Source organism: Perissodus microlepis, chromosome 11 (genome assembly GCF_051167445.1).
Source record: "Perissodus microlepis isolate ML-2025 ecotype Zambia chromosome 11, ASM5116744v1, whole genome shotgun sequence".
NCBI classification, from domain to species: domain Eukaryota; kingdom Metazoa; phylum Chordata; class Actinopteri; order Cichliformes; family Cichlidae; genus Perissodus; species Perissodus microlepis.
The window spans coordinates 20,681,076-20,700,799 of NC_140471.1; the positions used below are offsets into that span (position 1 = coordinate 20,681,076).

The window sequence follows — 19,724 nt, forward strand, 5'->3', positions numbered from 1 at the left end:
TACATAGTAACTAAAGTGTATATACTTCAAATTTGTTATTATTATTGTTATTATTATTATTTATTATTTCTTTTTTCTCGTTGTTATACTAATAACCATTTATTACCTTTTCTGTCCTGCGTGAGCTGCCACGTACTAAACTTTGAACCACCTGAAAGAGGGAGGGGCCAGGTAAAGGGGTCACGTGGTCGCACAGGTAGCTTCCCTACAAAAGCGGTGAGCGTTCAGCCATTGCTTCGCGATGGTGACTGCGGGAGGCTTCACATAAAATCTCACAGGCGACAAAACTTTGGATTTACGGGCTCACCTTTGCGCTCAGGTGTCAGAGTAAAGGCGTTTCTACCTCCCACGTCCCGCTCGCGTCTCACATCCCGCTGATCTTCAGTCCCTTTTAGTCTCGTTTAGTATTAGATTAGTTTTCTGTGTGTTTGCGGTTCTTTTTTTAAAATTCAGATGACGGCGCAGGTAGACTACCTGGTGGTGGTTTTCACCGCCACATCTGGCGCGAGCGGAGATCTCCTGGGGTCTGACGAGAAGGAGCTCGTGCAGTTGGTTTGGCAGCTCGTGGATGTAAAGAACAAAAAGGTAAAAACTCACTTGTAAGCTGCTTGTTCTTACTTGCTAATCATCGTGACTCCAAAGCAGGAAATGTGGTGTTCAAAGGAGTGGACAGGTGGACTGCAAACAGGGATACATGATGTCAGACCAATATTAATAAGGAAAAAAAAGTGTGCCAGGGGGATTTTTGTGGGATACTTACACGCACCTGTTCAGAAATCATTGTTCGCTGTAATTACAAAAAACCTTCTGCCTTATGTGTAAGACGTTTAAATTGCTCCTTTGCTGCTTTCCACTGTGATAATATCTATGTAGCAAACACACATATTTCACGCTGGTTTTATTATATTGTTCCAAAGCCTCTGAGTTTCTAGCTAGGCTGGCTGTTTCAAGGCTGACTTGTTTTTTTCCTCTCTGAACCAGTTGGGCAAGGTGAATGAGCTCCTCATAAAGCCTGACCTCTCAGACTTGACAGAAGAAAAAGAGGAGGAGGATGTGGTGGAGGAGAGCGTGGAACAGGAGAATGGATCTGGAGCAGACTGTGTGTACAAAGCACCGAGCGTTGATAAAGCTTTAAACATGGTAATGTCTTCAAAGTAGCCAGAAAGCCATTAATAGGCCATTTATAGATTATTAATTACAGTTACAGCACTGGTTAAAGCAGCTGTATTAAAGTCCATACCTCTAAATGTTTTTACAGTTTCATCTGCAACTGACAAATGAGGTTAACAGCGCGGGCGCAGGCACGTCGGTGTGTTTGTGTACAGACGGGCAGCTCCACATCCGCCAAGTGATTCACCCCGAGGCCGCGAGCAAGGTGAGCGGGGCGGGGGAACACGCCTAGCAGCCAGGGCGGATGTTTCACTCACTCACTGCTGCGGGAGCCTTCGACGCTCTCAGAGGGCTGTGTTGTGTCAGCACCGCACTGCTCGCTGAACTTTAATGTTAACACTGAAAGTTGATCTACAGGAGAAGCCACTGCGGTGACACACGCCCATGCGCATACTGCACACTCGTGCACATAAAAGACAGGCACACAATGATGCTCATGAAATGTCTCCCGAGTGCCTTCAAACTGTGTTAATGATACAAGAAGTAGGCAGTGCATGCTCTTGTGGCCTGTGCAAACATGAGTTTCACAGCAATAAAAACAGCAGCTGCTGATGGGCCTTTCACTCACACTTTATTCCTCTCCAGAACATCCTGGTCCCAGACTGTTTCTACTCTTTCTTTGACCTTCGGAAGGAGTTCAAGAAGCACTTCCCCGCTCCTGACCTCAAAGCTCTGAATGTCCACACCATGGCAGAGTGTATCCTTTTAACACGTCATCTGTTTACATTAACATTTCATGTCCTGTTGCCCGTTTACGACGTCTAAGTCATGGATTTCCAGACATTTGTTTTTTTTGCTCGATTGATTTGATCCGATTGATTGGTTCTTTCTCATACTGTGCATTGCATTACCCTCAAAAATCCACAACACACGCGCATTAAGCTGTTGGCTGTAGGTATAAAGGTTTTGAAATGCAAATAAGGAAAGAGTGGCAGCACCTTACTAAGCCCTTAGTGAAAGAGTGTGTGTTTACCCAACAGGACCAACCCCATACACACACACGCACACACAGGTACAGGAAGAAAAACACGTGAGTGTATTGCTGTTCTGTTTTCACTTTTTTCATTTTTTCACACACCTGTCTATTCTGTCATGATTTGGGAAAAAACAGATCAGACCAAGTTTTAAAAAATTTATTAAACCAGCAACAGAAATTATTTGGGAGCAGGCGAATGACTCCGCTGATATACAACCGGATCTTCTTTTGAAGAGGACAGAGGGATTTAGTACTGGCGACTCTAAATGCAGATGAACCTCCTGGTTTGTGTGATCCGGGTAAAAAGGCTTACCTGATTGCAGATGTGAATCTTGGAAGAGGGTTACAGGAAGGCAGGCGGAGACGCGAGGTTTAATGGAACTTAAAGTTACCAAAGAGGGCCTGGTTACGGCCATGATCGGTGTAGCTATCTTGCGGATATCCTGCCTTTTAATACTCCAGGTTGATTCAGAGCAGGTGTAGAAGAAGGCTGAGAGAGTGGGCTCCACCCAAAGCATACAACTCCAACTAAATTGAAAATGGACTGCTGGACCACGACGTATTCATGATTAATAACACTGTCGCTCCCTTGCTTGTGCTCCTTAACCACCTCCTCCTCAGCTCTTAGTATACCTGTTGATGTGCCCACCATGTGGGACCCCTCTGCCACACCGGATCCATCGGTCCCTTTGCCTGCAAAAGTAGCCACACAGCAGCTTCAGGTTATGTCCAGCGTTGTCCTGGCACTGCTATCCGAGCCATTTTGTAAGTACCACGTACATTAGCGAGTAATGTTAGCAAACACATCAGTAAATCGATTTACTACTAATGAGTTCCAAAACTGTGTTACTTTAAGTAAGACCCTGCTGTGAACTAAACTAGAAAAGACCTCTAGACCTCTTTTGAGGATAACTGTTAATCATTTCCCCCCCCAAAAATGGATGATCCAAGATTCATAGTACTACTTTTGAGCGTGCCACTTAACAAACCGGTAATTAAGAAAGGAAAGAAATGTAAGGTCTTACCTGATTTAGACTTTAACCATTTGCTTTGCCTTTTAAAAACTGTCTCAGCTTGATTACTTTGTGTGTTATCATGGTGACTCTGTCACTTTGCTGTTGCAGGCCACACGTTTTCGAACCCCGAGAGAGTTAGTGAGAAGTTCGAGAGCGGCACTTGGTGAGTAACATTTATTAAAGATACACGTGGTTTTTGTTCTCTGATAATCCACTGTAATAATACCTGTGTGTGTGTGCAGCAGTAAAATGGAGAAAGTGTGCGACAACACGGTGATCCGAGCCAGAGGATTGCCGTGGCAGTCTTCTGACCAGGATATCGCTCGATTCTTCAGAGGCCTCAACATCGCCAAGTACGTTGCTGACATCTTTAAAGGCGCACATTTTTACACTGTTTATCATCTCTTTTTTTAATCACTGATGACACCCAGAAAACTGCTGCTGACAGAGGTTTTCAGAGAGGCTTTATAACCCCCTTCATATGCTGTGCTCTTTAGAGGAGGGGTTGCGTTGTGCCTGAATGCTCAAGGGAGGAGGAATGGAGAAGCTCTGGTTCGCTTTGTGAGCGAGGAACACAGAGAGCTGGCGTTGCAGAGACACAAACACCACATGGGGAATAGATATATTGAGGTAAGGCGTCTGGACACAGTAGAATCAGCCACATCACCAAATTATTGTCCCATCACTAAACATTGTTCCCCTCTATCGGCAGGTTTATAAAGCAACAGGAGATGACTTCCTGAAGATAGCAGGAGGTGGGAAGTTCATATATCTGTTAGCTTAAATGCAGCCGTCTGGTTTATGTGTGTATATAGTGAAACTGAGTTGAAAAAGAGGACTTTTGAAGTCTTTGAGATCTTCTATGGTGCTATTTTATTAATACTTCAGCAACTTCTTATATGAGCTTGAATTCATGTATTTAGTAATAATGATTTTTAGGAGTTGAAAATGTTTCAGGACCTTTGTAAATGTCTCCAGGTCCATTGGGATTTTTCCTTCATGCCACTTGTAATCTTAAAAGGAAAATTATTATTAGCACAAAAAGCTGTTAGTTATGACTCAGTGATACCATTTAATGGCAACACAGCCTTTTATGAAGGGCAATAAGTTTGTCAACAAGGCACAGCTCAGTGATGAGCTATTCAGGTCATTTAACCTGAATATTAATAATTTTACTCAGATGATGAACGCCTCCCAGAAACCAGAAGTGACCTCATTACATAAAGCTAAAGTTTATTGTCATACAGATGAGAGATTACTCAAAATCACAGAGGCTTGAAAAGTCAGATTTTGCATCACTCTTATCAATTGCAGAAGAAGAAGGAGGCCAACTAACACTAGTTGAACGGGCTTGCCCGTGTCATTCTCTCTGTGTCAGGTACGTCTCATGAGGTAGCAATGTTCCTGTCCCGCGAGGACCAGATCATAGTGAGGATGCGAGGCCTCCCTTTCACCGCCACGCACGAGCAGGTGCTCGCCTTCTTCTCGCCAGAGGATGAACTTAAAGAGACGTATCCCGTCAGCGGGGGAAAGGACGGCATCCTGTTTGTTCGCTACCCAGATGGACGTCCCACCGGCGACGCGTTTGTTTTATTTGCCTGTGAAGAACATGCTCAGTGCGCCTTGAGGAAACACAAGGAAATCCTGGGGAAAAGATATATCGAGCTTTTTAAGAGTACGGCAGCAGAGGTGCAGCAGGTACGCCGGGGTATTTCTTTGCTTTGTTTTATGGTGTGCGGTTGAGTGAAATGTGCTTGATGGTGTGCTCACTTGTAGGTTTTAGAGGAGAAAAACTGTTTGTTTATTTGGCCACAGCAGCAAAGAGTGACAACGCGAGGGTGTGTTTCTTATCTTCTCAGGCAGTTGTAGGCATTATAGGAGAGAAGCTCATGGGTGGGGACCAGTAAAACAAGGTGGACTGTGTGTGCATGTTTCCCTACAAACGGTTATTCTAGCTGCTCCTTTCTCTTTTGAACTTTCTTTCGCTTTTCGTGTGCTCCACTGCTCTTCATGTCTCATGGCATTCATTTTCTTATCTTTCTGGACTGATAAGCAGACAGTCCACCTACATATCTATGCAGAGGCCTTTTGTGGTGTGTGTGTGTGTGTGTGTGTGAGACACTTGCGAGCTTTATTGGTCCTCTCCAGAAATGCAAACACGCTGGTGTCCTGTTGGCACCACGCCAGTTCCTGTCTGACGTTGCGTCATATTTAAACACAGCTTGGACTTGGCTTTGTTCTGCTTGAGATGTTTGCTTTTGAGTTATGGTTAGTGACTTTTACCTGTCAGTACTAGAGGAGAAAGGGTTTCCTAAAACTTCACTGCGTACTCGGTAGGTTTTTCCTTTAGGCAGGGTATGTAATTTGAAACTGTGTCTTAGGTGCTAAACAGGTACTCCTCAACCCCTCTGATCTCTGTGGCCCCTGCCCCTCTGATGCCTGTGCTACCCACGGTGTCTCTTCTGCCCCCTCCTGGTGGAGTGAGAGACTGCCTGCGGCTGAGAGGGCTGCCGTACACGGCGAGCATAGAGGACATCCTCACCTTCCTGGGCGAGTTTACACAGGATATCAGACCGCATGGAGTGCACATGGTCCTCAACCAGCAGGTACATGCAGCACACACACTGACACACCCATTGACTCACATGCTTTCTAGCACAAATTTACAGGTGTTGCGGAGTAATCTCTGATTCGTCTCCACTTTCAGGGTCGTCCGTCAGGTGACTGCTTCATCCAGATGACATCAGCTGAGCGAGCGCTCCAAGCTTCGCAGCGGCTTCACAAGCATGTGATGTCCAGCCAGCGTGGGGCAAATAGCCGTTACGTGGAGGTGTTTCCCTGCAGCGCAGAGGAGATGGGCCTCGTGCTGATGGGAGGCTCGCTCTCGCACACGCATACACACACACACACCCGGAGCAGGAGTGGGACGGGGCTCAGCCCGCCGCCATGTAAGTCAAGACGTAAGTGCTGCTGGGAGCTGGGTTGCTTCGGGACTGCAGGGTAGGTGGGCTCCTGCCTTGTGCAGGGTTGCTGGGTTTTTCTCCAATCTCAAACTGTGGGAGGATGAGGAAATCTGGTCTAACCAGGAGGATCGAAAACTGTGTGTCTGAGAGTTTGTGTCGGTGTATGTGAGTGTGTCACCTCTTTGTAATTTAGTGTGATTAAATTACCCATCTGCATGACCTAATAAACCTAATGGGGTAACCATCCTTTTTTTCAGTTGTTGCCTGTGTTCACACATTTAGATGAAAATACTGTAGTTTGTTTTTAGTGGCATGTTTGTCGATCTCATAAATTCCACTCTCTTACACTCCTGAAGTATTTCATAAAAATCTGAAAGGGTTGGGAAAGTGTAAGCAAGACAGTTTGATTCCAGCTATCTTCATAAAACATCAAAAATGGCTTACATCTCTCTAATCTTATCAGATGAGTAGAGGTGGTTGTGGGATTAGGCCTCAATGGCCTGGCACACCTCTGGTGTGTGCATCTCCTGTGCTTGTCCAATCAGGAGCTGTGTAAAAGCTGTGGGCATATCTGAATGCTGGTGCGTAGATGGTGCATTGATCTCTGTGTGTGTTGTCCTTCAACTTAAATGTGGACTCTTAGTTTTCAAAAAGAGAGGATTATAACACGTCTAATGGTTATGAGCCGTTTAATATGAAATAGTTCACATGAGTGAAAGGGACACAACACAGGGATTCAAGGCTAGACATGCGGGTTTTAAAAAGGTCCATGATGAGATGAAATTAAATGTTGAAAATGCACACACAGACTGCAGGAACAGCCAGAATCACCATGCAAGGAGGATAAAGTGCTCAGGCGGCACTGTCCCCTGCATTTAGACAGTGTCTCTGTTCTCTGACAGCGCTGTGGCTCTCGTTTTGCTAATATTTAATACTTGGAAGGCTTTATGCATGAATGCATATGAGAAAGTATAATACAGTAGATGCTGCTAAACACTGACAACTGTCGAGTGAATTAAAAGCATCTTACCTGCTCCGAAATTACACAGAGGTGATAATAAAATACTGAAATAATGAAACATACAGGTTACAGGCCCATCGGTGGTCCAGCGTAGTGTACAATACGCTGCCGCTTTCATTGTTTGCCACGTGCATACATTCAAAGTGTGTCAGGTGCTGAGTGATGTTGTGGAGGGTCATTGTTTGTAGATTTGCATGAGCACCTCTCCAAAAAACAAACAATGACCTTACAGACTTCTCCACCATGTCTCTGTTCACGCGTGTCTCTGTTTGTCTGGTTAAAAATCTTTTACCTCTCCCTCTCCTCCTCGCCAGGTTTATCGCCACCATCTTATTCCTTCACACCTGCTCCACCTGTCCTGCCTCCAGAGGCTGCTGCTGCTCTCTACCCTCCCATTGGGCAGGTGGTCCTGGCTCCTCGCCCCCTACCACCAGGACATGCCTACTACCCCGCCTCAGCTCAGCTATACATGAACTACGCAGCCTACTACCCCAGGTAAACAATGGTATTTACAGATGAAGGGATTTATTGAATCAGAGATTAAATGGCTCAGCTTGTGAAAATATTTTCAAAAATATGTTTAAATATTAAATATTTGCATTGGTGAATAGGTGAGAGGTATGTTAGAGGAAGGTCCAAAGGGTAAACTATCTTCATTGCTGAAATTATTTGATTTTATCTGTTTGAAAAGTTTTGATTTGTCTGATTAGTTTGCATAAAGGTCACAGAAAGTTATTGTTTTAACAGTGTGCAGGAATTCTCACAGTTTTTACCTCTCAGCCTTCAAAGCCTGAGGGGGTATTGTCGGCATCCTGCCAGGCGGGCGGGCAGCCTGGACACCTAAGTTTGTGAATGCTATAACTCGAGAACAAGGCGACGTAGGAGCTTCAAATTGTTACCATAGTAATATCTACTAAAAATCTCAGATGAGTTCAAATCTCAGTGACCTTGACAGAGGTCAAGCTTTCTGAAAATCTTGTGAACTCAAAAAGGAATTCACCTTGTTCCAGCTGAAAATCTGTAAATATGTACACATTTACCTGAAATATCCTTGATGCTTTGTGAGAGCTTACTGTTGTGTTTCTCCCATTAAGTAATCTTCCTTTCTCACATTAAATCAACCACTCCTGAATTTCTATAAAGACATTTACGAGCCAACCGACGCTAAGCCAAGGCTGCCGGGTGGTGTTTACTTGTGGGTTGTTTACTGATGGGTGAAGTTGCTCTCACACAAACTCTCAGATCCAGGCAGAGCTGCCATTTCTCACATGTAGCACATAAGAGGGGGATTCCCCGGTCCTGGCATACCCCTGTGAATGGAAATAGTCCATTTGGTTTAGGGAGCTGCCCGTGTAGAGCTGCTGGACACTTATTTACTTGCTTTATTCATAAAGATATGCACACCTTGTACTGCAAGGCCGGCAGGTTAAAGACTGAGCGTTGGACTTGAGTGATTCATATAGTTCTCTCATAAAGCCCTGCAAAAGTTCAGGATGTGCATAAGAAATGTGGAACTGCTATCCACGCTTGATCTTCTTCATTCTTAGCATAGCATAGCATAGCATAGCATAGCCTGCATAGCATCAATCAAAATCAAAATAGTTTTACATTCACTGAAACATGTTGTGTATATTAGTGAGTGATTAAAAACACCTAAAACTTGCAATAACTATAAAGGTTTTTTCCCATTAAAAAAAAAGAAAGAGGTGGAGCATTTTGTACTTGGTTGAATTATGTACTGCCAAGGAGAAAGGCTGGGGCAAGGGTAGTTAATAACTGAAGTCTGCGTTATCAAAGTACTTGGTAAACAAGCATTGACCTCTGGTTCTCTTTGGTGAGCCATCAGAGACTGAGAGAGCAGCTCACTCAAAGACAACACCCAGAGTTACTCCCAGTCTTGTTTTTCCTGAATCCTGCTGCATGCGTTGTGTTTTCTGAGAAGATACATGTTTATGCTGGTTTTGTACTTAGGATAACAGTCTCTCTCCTTTTTCCCTTCTTGTTGTTTTCTTTTTTTTTTTCTTTTCCAGTCCACCTGGCTCACCTAACACTTTAGGTTTCTTCCCCTCCCCCTCCTCCATTGCCTCGCCGGGAGGCCTGGTGCGTATGCCCGGTCTGACCTACAACAGCAACGGAGTCAAAGAGCTCATGAATGCAGTGCAGGGTTACCAGGTAAGAGGTGGCGTCCTTCAAATGCACCGTGCACTTAACATTTTATTAATGTAGTTCCTATAATGGAGATTTTCTGTGCCTTCAGAGCTCTCATACCTCACTGTAGGATCCAAAGTGTTGTATTCAAATCTCCTCGTATTATGGGTGTGTATTGTCAGGCATCCACTGTGTTTGCCCAGAGGCTATCAAACTAGTTTATCCTGTCTCCTCTCCCTGTTCTGTCACACACGGATTGCTGCTTGCTTCAACTTGAACTGGAGAATCTCTGATCTTATTTAAACCTGAAAGAGTGCGAAGAATCTGAAGATAAATTATGACATGATAAGGACTACTTTAAGCAATATATTGAGACAGACTGGGTTTTGTTTTCTGTATTTTAAAGGCCTTTAGATTAGTATCTATGGCTACATGTGTCTCAGCCCCCATCTCTGTCATTCCTCCCCCTTCCTCATGCCACAGTATGCTCCCGAGGATGCTTTCATGCACGCCCACGGGCCCGTGCACACTCATGACCCGACCAGGACATTGCTTACGCAGCCCAAAGAATGGGTGTGTATTTAAGGTGTCTGAGGCAGGTGGCAGGTAAGGATTGGCTGAGGGATCAGTCAGGGGGATTTAATTTAGAGAAGGTGTTGTAGCTGTGGTTTTACTGGTCACCAGGGCTTACAGGGCACCATTTTCCACATAAATGGGGAATTTTCAGGTATTTCCTTTTGACTGGGTTGAATAATTGGTGGAAATCTCTTGGTTTTTAGGTATTTCATGGGTTGTCACATGGCGTCTGTTTAACCTTTTTTCTGTCCGCTCGTGAAGTCTTTAATGAAAACACTGAGCACCACATAGCCGACTGACCGTCCACTGAACCCTCTCCCCTCTGACTGTACAGGCATGGTCCTTTTTCTGCATGTCGAGACAGCGTGAAAGTCAAATAGCGGGCGCAAGAAACTCCTCAGTGGTGACATTTTCATCACAGAACAACATAAAAATCAGTGAAAGTAGCTGCTTTAAAGTTTGAATTGTTCTCTTACCCAGATAACCAGTAATAAGTCCTCATTTTTAGGTGTTACATTGCAGTATTAAAGATACATTTTTTAATGTTTCATACATCAATACAAGGATATTATGGGTACATAAAACTAAAAAAAACTAGGTATGAAAATGTATATAGTTAAACTAAATTAAAAAAAAACAACTTACCTCCCCCCCTCTCAAAACTCCCCCTAAAACTAACTAAAATAGCATTTTGTACTTTATGCTCAATTTCTTTTTGAATGCATTAATCCTGAGGAGGTAATGACACAGATGTTTAGTGAGACTGCCATATCCACTTGACTGTGAGTCATGTGTTTTTATTGTAACGCTTGTTCTGAGCTTCTAGAATTTTCCACCTGACAAATGATAATTAGAAACACTAAAAAGAACACAGAAACTAATAAAAATGAAACGGTAAAGACCCTACAATAACAGAAGGGAACTGCAACAACACACCTAAGGGCAAGCGCTTGGCAACAGTGAGAAGGAGAAACTCCCTTTTTGCAGGAAGAATCTTCTGGCAGAACCAGGTTCACTGTAATCTTATAGATATATATATTAACGTCCTTTCTCAGACATTTGTGATTACCTGCTGCTTCACGCCAAAATGTCTGCTGCGAAACTGGTCTGCTAAAGAGTAAAATTACTTTACAGAACAATTGCAACAATACCTAAGGGGGCGGGGCTTAGTCGACGGTCAGCTGGTGCTGTCGCAATGTGGTAGTGTAATAGATGGGTAATAACAGCTTTAGCCTTTAGGTGATTGAGAAGGTGATGGGTAATGTCTGGTGCAGGTGCTCTTTTTTTGTTGTTGGGGGCTAAAACTCTTTCCTCACCCTTGTTCTTCTTCTCTCCGCAGAATCCTGCAGAGTCTGTTTCCCTCCTGAGCAGCAGTCTGATTGGTCAGTGCAGCTCAAGTGAGGCTCCTCTTATGTCACTACCTGCTCTCATGACCAAGCCAGGGGGGCAGTATTTGGATTTGACCCTGCTCTAGGGTCACATGTGATAATTTGGTATATGTCAAAGACTTGTTAGATTTTTTTTAAATAGCCTTTTAGATGTGTTATTTATATCTTTAGCAACAGAAATTAATGTATTTTATACCAAATTCTCTGTGGCCTTAGCCAACGATAGCATTCTCATCTTATATTGCACATTGTGTATTTTAAAAGCTTTATAGAGATTTTTTAACCTGTTCTATTGTAATCATTACGGTACATATTTGTTAGCCAAACTAGAGAAGAGTGACTTAGTAGCAATTGAGCTAAACGTTTAAGCTTTTCTGTGAAGAGTGAAAGTGTGTGAGTGTGAAAGAGATGAGAATGAGTATTACGCATGGCTGTGTTGAGATGTTTTATTACATAATCTGTTAATGCAGTACATTGTATGTGTTTATATACATTTGATACAGTACACAGTGATTGTATTGGAAGCTTTAGTGCATGAAGAAGTTAGTAGTGAAACTTTAAGATGTTTACATAATGCCAAATATCAATGCACTGCTAATCAATAAGACTACTAATGAAAATAATAGCAGTATGTTTGAATGATATCCTATATGTTACACTGTGAGTTTGTCTGATAGCCTGGACCTTGTTATGAGGCCTCAATTTACAAAAACTGTGACATCTCACACTTCATTAGCCCCCTCCTTTATGTGTCTGACAAGGGTATTTTTCCATGCTGCGCCACGCCAAAGTTGCCTTGTTGTGCATTTGGATTCAGCTGAAAAGAAGACGGTCCCACTTCTCAGTAATTTAACTACAAATTTGCATTCTTCAAGAGGGCTCAGATCACAAGCTCTCAGCTTACTGTGCAAAGAGTAAAGCCAGAGCCGGTTTATGACCACTTCTGTGACATATTTTTAGCAGTCCATCACACTTTCCTTGTCTTCTTTCCACCGTCTATGCTGTTATTGGAGAACGTTATTGAACAAACAGGTTGCTCTAAGAAATCTAATCACCGTACTTCTTTTGAACCTGTAGATTTTTAGGAAAGGCGAAAAGGAAAGGAAATGAAGGACGTGTCGGATATGTTTCATGTGAATTTAAATGCCGTTTATGCTCAGCATAAAGTTGATGTTTGGGCTTCATGTTTCTGTACGCATGTGCCACAGCAGGATTTAATCCTCCTCAGGACGCCCTACTGCAGGCATGCTGAAAAAGAAAAAAAACAAACAAACAATAAACTTAACATGTCAAGTTTGTCATCCTCCAGCTGTTTGATTTCACTGTTTACCTTCTGATCATTTCACTTTGCCGTGTAGTTATGTTCCTGTTTGTGTCTCATGAGGGTTTTTAAAGTGCAGGAGTGCAAATATGCAGGTGGAGCTTGTCTCATGACACAACGAAACTGTGGGAACTCCCTCTCACTGTCCTCAGTGATTACCTCTGCGGTGCCCGCATACACATGCTATAGCAAAGAAGCTATTGTCATCTAGACACACTGAACACATTATGTGAGAGGATGGCCTCTCTTTTTACTGCGTGGAAAAGAGCAGAAAATAGATCAGGAAGTGGGAAGAGAGAGGGAAAGCAGACAAAACCATGTCAGACCCCCTCAGGGCAGAGTTACATTGTGTAATACAATCTTCTGCACCCCACCCAAATGATCTCTTTTAAAAACACTTAGTCTCCCACTCACAAAACACACACACACACACACACTGTCCAAACCAGCAGCAAGAACATTTTTTTTTTATCCATGTGACAAAGCTTTTCTCACCTTTTTGACATCTGGAAAATAAATGTACTGTCTGTAAGATGTGGAGAAAACCAGTTACACTGGTATGAAAAAAGTGCAGATAAGTGCAGCTCATTTAGGGAATTTTTAATTTATTGATTGAACTGAGCACGTCTTAAATTTAAAGAATCAGAGTAGATTAAATAAAATCTTTTATTAAGAAAATAATCCAGGGTTTGTCAGGGACAGACAACTATCAGGAAAAGGGAAGTTTTTAATAACAAGAGGATTATTTTAGTTATTTAACATTTAGCAGGAGATGATCTTTAATCTTTTTCATGTTCCACACTTATATCCTGTCCTTGCAAAATTTACTTATGTGGATGAAGTCCCCACAAACCCAAAAAACCCATGTCACTCAGTATGAAATGTTTTTGGAGCCATTTTCACGGAGCTAGTGAAAATAAAAGTGTTTATTTAAAAGTGTATAATAGGTATAAACTACCTGTGCAGGGGCAGGTCTAGAAGGTAGCACTTAATATCATTCATGAGGTATGTTTGACATATGTTTTATAGATTATAGGCCAGTTTAAACACAGGCAATCATTTTCTCAGCAAATACCTGAAATCACTTATTGGCACAACACTGTCCATGTGATCTGGATGCTATCGCTATCTTTTTTCAAATAGCAGAGACACAACTGGACATCTTCTTTCAGTGAAGTTGAAAAATCAGGTTGATGAAGCAATGACACAAAGAAAAAAAGAACTTATTATTATTATAATGGAGAGTTTTTTACATTTTCAAAACGCTGATAGTTTAGACGCAGCGTGACTGACAGAGAAGATTTGCAGTGGTCTGCAGAGTTACAGCCTGGAGTAAAACATGCAGTTGCTGCACACAGAAATGCAGTGGCAAAATATGGATTCTCTACAATGCACATTGTCTGGTTGTAGTTGATACAGTTAAGCTCCTGAGGCAGCATGTTCTTTAACTCATTTGAGAAGCCATACACTTTCATGTAAGGCTCATACATTCACAACGAATGGCTGGAAGTTCAGCAAAAAATGTGTAGAGGCCAAACCAGAGAGCTTCAGAAGCTTGGCATCAGAAAATGAGCATGCAGTCACTTTGCATGGTGCAATATGATGGACAGTCTACCTGCAGTGCTCCAGGTCTTTCAAGATATCGCTAACGAGAGAAGTAAAAAAAGGTCTGTGGAGGTTTAGTATATAGAGTCATGGAGGGCAACGTATTCAACTGTCTACCCACTCTTTTACATTAAGTACATTAAGTGAAGGAGTCGGCTTTCTATTTTTGCCTGTCTTTATGTAACATCATGTATGTCATTTTCTGTCTTTGCAATGTGACCTGCAGCAAGGTTATTATAGTTAACTACAAAACAAATAAAACATTTTAGTTTAGGAATTTAAAAAAATTAAAACTGAAAGGATTTTGTGACCTTCGAAAACTAATTTAGAGGAAATATCCTTATTTTAGTGTTTGTTAGTTTGGTAAACATTTGAATCAAAACTTGCCTTATGAGGCTTTGATAGACAAATATCTATTGTGGATGTCCACGACACTGTGAGTCAGCTGCTTTTAGAAAGTTCTGTTTTTATTGTAAAACCTGTACTGACTTTCCAGAATCTTGCCTCTGACACACATACATGTGCAACATAGTTAATGACGATTAAAAATAACACAGAAACAAACTGAAGTGAATTAAAGAGTGAACAGCTTTTTGTATGTAGTGACAGTTAACTGTGACAAGCTGCCTAGTGTCTTTACTAAGGCATCTTCTTTTATTCCCTGATGCAGTCTAACAAAGGGTATTTTAATGACAGAACAAAAGCGTCTACGTGTTTTATATAGTTTCAGGTGTTTGTTTCTTAACCACATTGTCCTTGTGGTTAACAGGAGACCATTCATGGTTTTTAAAGGCGTGGCTGTCACTTTAGCTTACGTGATTGGCTTCCTTCAGCTGCTCAGCTGTTAAAAGGTTAGATTTGTCCTGTTCATGTGTAAAACTTCTTGTTTGTGAGGGAACCAAGCCCTGTAATCGAAGTAGGAGTATTTTATCATCTATAGATGTGCAAGAGGGCACAGTTTTTAGAATGTAAAAAACGTTAATCATTGTTTTATTAATGCTTAAATGTTAATCAATCTTAAAAGACTGAGCCCATTAAAAAAATGGTAGAAACACCTCTGTTCCTTTAACTGTTCCTGTGCCTGTTAATTTCTCAAATATCAATTCCCAGAAAAGCAGAAGATCCCATTTGTTGTGGTCACCATAACTGCGGTGTTTGCTCGCCCCTCCTCTGCTACTGTGCAGCTTTGTAAGAAAAACAAATTCCACAACGAATTTAAGCTTGTAATGCAGGTTGAGCTGAGAAATTATGAAGGATGATTTTGCAGTTGTTTCAAAACCAGTGGGAGGGCCAAATGCCGAAGTCTCCGCAGGCTTCCCCCATTTTTAAAAAACTGAATCATTTACAGCAGATTCACTTCGAAGCAGTTCTTCTCTCCCTCCCTCTTTCTGCCGTGCTGCATCTCACCTTGAAGATGAATTATCTAACACTGAGTTCTTCACAAAACAGAGGTACAATTAACAGGCTGACTCACCGCACTGGCAGATACCTCACTAAAGTCCCGCACAGCACACATCTTTTGTTCCTTCGCAGGGAGGGTGAGAGGCACATACCTAACAAACCGGCAGGCAGGGCGAGGCCGAGCCACATTCCCATGTCAGGAAGGAAGAAAAGAAACAAAGATGCTGCTGCAGAGTTGTCAAACCGATGATGTGGCCTTTATTGAGATCCAGTCCAAGGTAGGAAAACTCAATCAGCAACATACAGTACAGGTGCAGATCATGTGCCGCCTCGGATTGTGACAAAGAAGGGCTGAAGTGAAGTTTTTGTTTTTTGCGCACTAATAAAACATTTCCAAGGGTCTGACCTCTGAGGCCAGATTTGGTTTTGAGCTGCATGTTAAAAATGAGCTGTTTTTCATGAATACCTGTAACACAAGATCAAGGCTGCTGCCACAGGAGCTTTGGCGCCTCCTGGTGGGCACACGGAGACTGAGGTGTCGATGTCTTCTGCCAGTTTTCACTTTCAACTCAAACTGTTCAGGATTTTCTTTAAAACCACAGACGCTGCTGATGTTTTTTTGCGTGTAAAAAAATGGATATCTGATATAGGAATTACAGTACTGAGGTAAGCATTTACAACGCCTGCTCTGTTCTCAGGATATCAATGAGTATTTATATTTTGAACAAACTGATTTGAAAGTGAAGTGACTTTCATTTCAGGGGTGCTTTTTACATGGAGATCAAAGCTTCAACAGTCGCTGTCTGAAACACAGTTTAGGCATCAGCACGGACACGGCGATGAAGACGATGAGGATGAACTCACACATAAACAGAAGTCCAAAGCAAAATCCGATAATCGTTTAGGGAAACATTAATCATGCAGGCAGCACCAGGAATACAGTCTGTAGCTCGTCTGTAATGCATGTGAGTGAATCCACTTGTTTCCATTTCACTTTTTTGTACAGGTTCAGTTCAGTTATTACAAAGAGCCTTCTTTCCAAAATAACAGTTAAGCAAATATAACAACCGCCTTTATGCAAATATAGATTTATAACTGCTAAATGTGCAATGCAAGTATACAAATGCTGATTGACACCAGTGACTTTGGGACTTCTTAGCTTCCGTCTGAAGGGTCGAGGTCTCAGAGCTCTGTCATCAGGAGCGCTCTCAGGATCTTCTCTCTGTCCACCCTAATTTCTTCTCCGCTGCAGACACGAACATACGATTTAACAGCTCTAAACTTGAACTTTTGTTTCTGCAACAAGGTGAAATATAATTTTCATAACAGAAAATTTAAAAAAACAAACATTTTACAACAGTAACTATGACAGAAACAACACAAAGTCTGCGTTACAAAGACAAAGAACAGCAGCTACAGGGTAAGAAGTTGTCTGGCAATTTAAGCTGGTCATACACAGATCTTACACTCATCTGATGCTTTGTTAGGTACACCTTGCTAGCAACAGTTTTTACCTTCAGAGCTGCTTTAATTCTTCATGGCACAGAACAACAAGGTGCTGGAAACATTCCTCAGAGATTTTTAGGCCCACATGACATGATAGCATTGCGCTATTTCTGCAGATTTGCCAGCTTTGCATCCATGCCGTGACTATCCCGTTCCATCACATTAAAAAGCTGCTCTGTTGAACTGAGATCTAGTGATTGTGGAGGTCATTCGAGTGCAGCAAACTCATCGTCATGTTTAAGAAACCAGTTTGAGATGATTTGAGCTGTGGTGCGCTATCATGCTGGAAGCGGACAGACACAGTAGCAACAATCTTCGGGCTGTGGTATTTAAATGATGCACAGATACCATTGATATGAGCAGGATGGGTGGATGTTTTCATGTTGTTGTCAGAAATAGACCAGCAACATTTTTTTCAATCTTCTATTTTCCAATTCTGGTGAGCCTGTGTGAACAGGAGCTTCACTTTCCTGTTCTTAGCTGAGTGGAACCTGGTGTGGTCTTCTGCCGCTGTAGCCCAACTGCTTCAAAGTTTGAGGTGTTGCGTTTTCAGAGATGCTTTTCTTGGTTGGAACATGTGGTTATTTGAGTAACTATTTCCTTCCCACAGCTAAAAGCAGTCTGGCCATTCTCCTTTGACTTCTATCAGCAGGACGTTTTCACCCAGAGAATTTCCTCTTTTTCAGATCACTCTTTAAATCATAGAGATGACTGTGTGGGAAACTGCCAGAAGATCTGCAGTTACTGGAACACTCAGACCAGCCTGTTACCAACAACCATGCCACCTTCTAAGTCACTTCTTCTCCATTTGGGGGCTCGGTTTGAACTTCAAGAGGTCATCTTTAACATGTCCAAATGCTGCCACGTGATTGGCTGATTAGATATTTTGTTAATGTGCAGAAGAAAAGGTGTACCCAACAAAGTGGCCAGTGGGTGTATATCGTGTTAGATAACATGAACTTCATGTCATCTAAAGGCTGCAGGGAATGACTAATGAGCTAAATGTCTAATCAGCACGTTCATAAAAGGCTAACGTCACCACAACAAGTCATGTGACTTTCAGTGAAGCCAGAGGCTGCGACTGCTTCTGATGGGACTTCTCATTATAGTTTATCAAGTTTTTGTCTCCAGTGTGATTAGTTACTGCACTTCTAATTTAATTTTTCTAGGTTATATTAATTTGCGGTGCATATTAAGTTGTGCAATATTATTTAATGTCGTTGCGTAATTGAGTTTATTATGTGATTGATTATTTAATTAGCACTTTATAATTTTATGTGAAACTTTTAAGTTGATTATTGTAGCACCTCGTGAAAGGCAATTATAGTTCCTACTTGCTTGAGTCCATGGTGGGACTGCTTAGAGCGTAACATACCCTGAGTAACGTGGACTTTGGAGAAGAGTGTGATGCTGGCTGTCTCGCCATGTTGCTGTTTATTATGGAAGCTACTTTAAAGAGAAGGTGTAGCCCAGCAAACAACCACAGCCCAGAGAGACCACTACCACAGCGAGGTGGAGCGTCAACCTTTCCTTTACGCCCTCATATTTGTATATATGGGCAAACATATGAAGTCAGAAAATTATACTTAAGTGAGTTTTTACTGAATGTGTAGCTCAGCCTTCAAGCTTCTCTGTCACGTCCTAAAGAAATGAGCAGCTATTTCCATCAAATCAAATCATCTTATTGGTTTTGGAATCGCTGATGTGATTTTATTACACTGCATTATGTTTTATAAAGTGGTCAAAGCAGCCCGGCTGCCAAATAAATGTAGAAGATTAAAGTAGCACGAAAGTGAACTGCCCCAAAAGTTAACTTAACCTTTTCAGTGGAGGCTCGTTTTCAGTTCTAGGGTGCACGTGTTTATTTTTTAAGCTGTACTGAAGGGGCCATCTCAAACTTCATTGACTGAAATGCAGATATTGTTCGTTACGTTCAGCTTCTGCTGCAGCTGTTAAAAAAAATAAATCAGTGTCATTTGCTTATTATTGGTTTAAGGTTGCAATTTACACCCTGATAAATAAATATGTGGGTGATTTTGTGTGTGTGTTTGTCTTTTGTGATGTCACTGTAATTCTGGGCTTTTAATGATTTCTTAGAACTGTTTGTTTTCCAGGGTGCAATGATTGTACAGCATATTTGGGGAATTGGATGCACAAGTTTAAATTTGCTTTTGGATTTTCTTAATCTACACAGAGTCCACAGTATACATAGAGGCTCAAATGTACCCGCTAATATTTGGTTAAATTTCCATTTAGCAAGTTGCATCTCGACCGGACATTTTTGGCAGCCTCAACAAGCTCCTGGCATAATTCCGGCTCGATATTTAATCACTCTTCTTGGCAGAATCCATAGAGTTCATTTCCTGGAACAGATCTAGTCCACGAATATTCAATTGGGTTGAGGTCAGGACTTTGGGAACGCCGTACCAGACGCTTAATGTTGGCCTGCTTTATCCATTCCAAACTAGTTTTGATGTGTGTTTGGGATCATTGTCCTGTTGGAACAAACAACCGTGTTCAAACTGTCTAGCTGTTGGTTTGAGGTAAAAATTTTTGGAGGTAGTCCACCTTCTTCATTATTCCATCCACTTTGCGATGGTACCACTGGCAGGGGAATAGCTACCGCTAACACC

The 19,724-nt window shown here is 42.1% G+C and overlaps 2 protein-coding genes across 9 annotated transcripts in view; one reads left to right on the forward strand and one right to left on the reverse strand.

Moving 5' to 3' along the window:
* Window positions 1–234: 234 nt before the first annotated feature.
* Window positions 235–11,585, forward strand: esrp1 (epithelial splicing regulatory protein 1). 6 transcript variants are annotated; one of them, XM_084943069.1, is made up of 16 exons: window positions 235–585; window positions 982–1,140; window positions 1,259–1,375; window positions 1,756–1,867; window positions 2,768–2,911; window positions 3,271–3,325; window positions 3,405–3,515; window positions 3,660–3,792; window positions 3,875–3,917; window positions 4,541–4,860; window positions 5,544–5,768; window positions 5,870–6,122; window positions 7,461–7,641; window positions 9,177–9,318; window positions 9,778–9,867; window positions 11,210–11,585. In XM_084943069.1, exons 1-16 carry the CDS (start codon window positions 454–456, stop codon window positions 11,342–11,344), a joined length of 2,352 nt encoding a protein of 783 aa, XP_084799195.1. In that variant the 5' UTR covers window positions 235–453; the 3' UTR covers window positions 11,345–11,585. The 6 variants fall into 6 exon arrangements, with proteins under 6 accessions (XP_084799195.1, XP_084799197.1, XP_084799196.1 ...); XM_084943071.1 differs by having other exon boundaries at window positions 5,870–6,110; XM_084943070.1 differs by having other exon boundaries at window positions 3,408–3,515.
* Window positions 11,586–11,684: 99 nt separating this feature from the next.
* Window positions 11,685–19,724, reverse strand: part of epb41l4b (erythrocyte membrane protein band 4.1 like 4B) — a 28,273-nt gene continuing 20,233 nt past the window's right edge. For 2 of the 3 annotated variants that reach the window (XM_084943075.1, XM_084943077.1), the window contains exon 23: window positions 15,816–16,831. In XM_084943075.1, coding sequence (XP_084799201.1) covers window positions 16,768–16,831 — 64 coding nt within the window. In that variant the 3' untranslated portion in view covers window positions 15,816–16,767. Of the gene's footprint in view, window positions 12,507–15,815; window positions 16,832–19,724 lie in introns of those variants that run through there. The other variant, XM_084943076.1, reaches the window with a different exon arrangement.

What these genes read in the sequence shown, in the direction of transcription:
- esrp1 (XM_084943069.1), top strand. Translation starts at nt 454, where the DNA reads ATGACGGCGCAGGTAGACTACCTGGTGGTGGTTTTCACCGCCACATCT. An exon ending in AAGTTCGAGAGCGGCACTTG is followed by an intron (nt 3,326 to 3,404) that starts GTGAGTAACATT and finishes GTGTGTGTGCAG; the next exon opens with CAGTAAAATGGAGAAAGTGT. An exon ending in TGGGGAATAGATATATTGAG is followed by an intron (nt 3,793 to 3,874) that starts GTAAGGCGTCTG and finishes CTCTATCGGCAG; the next exon opens with GTTTATAAAGCAACAGGAGA.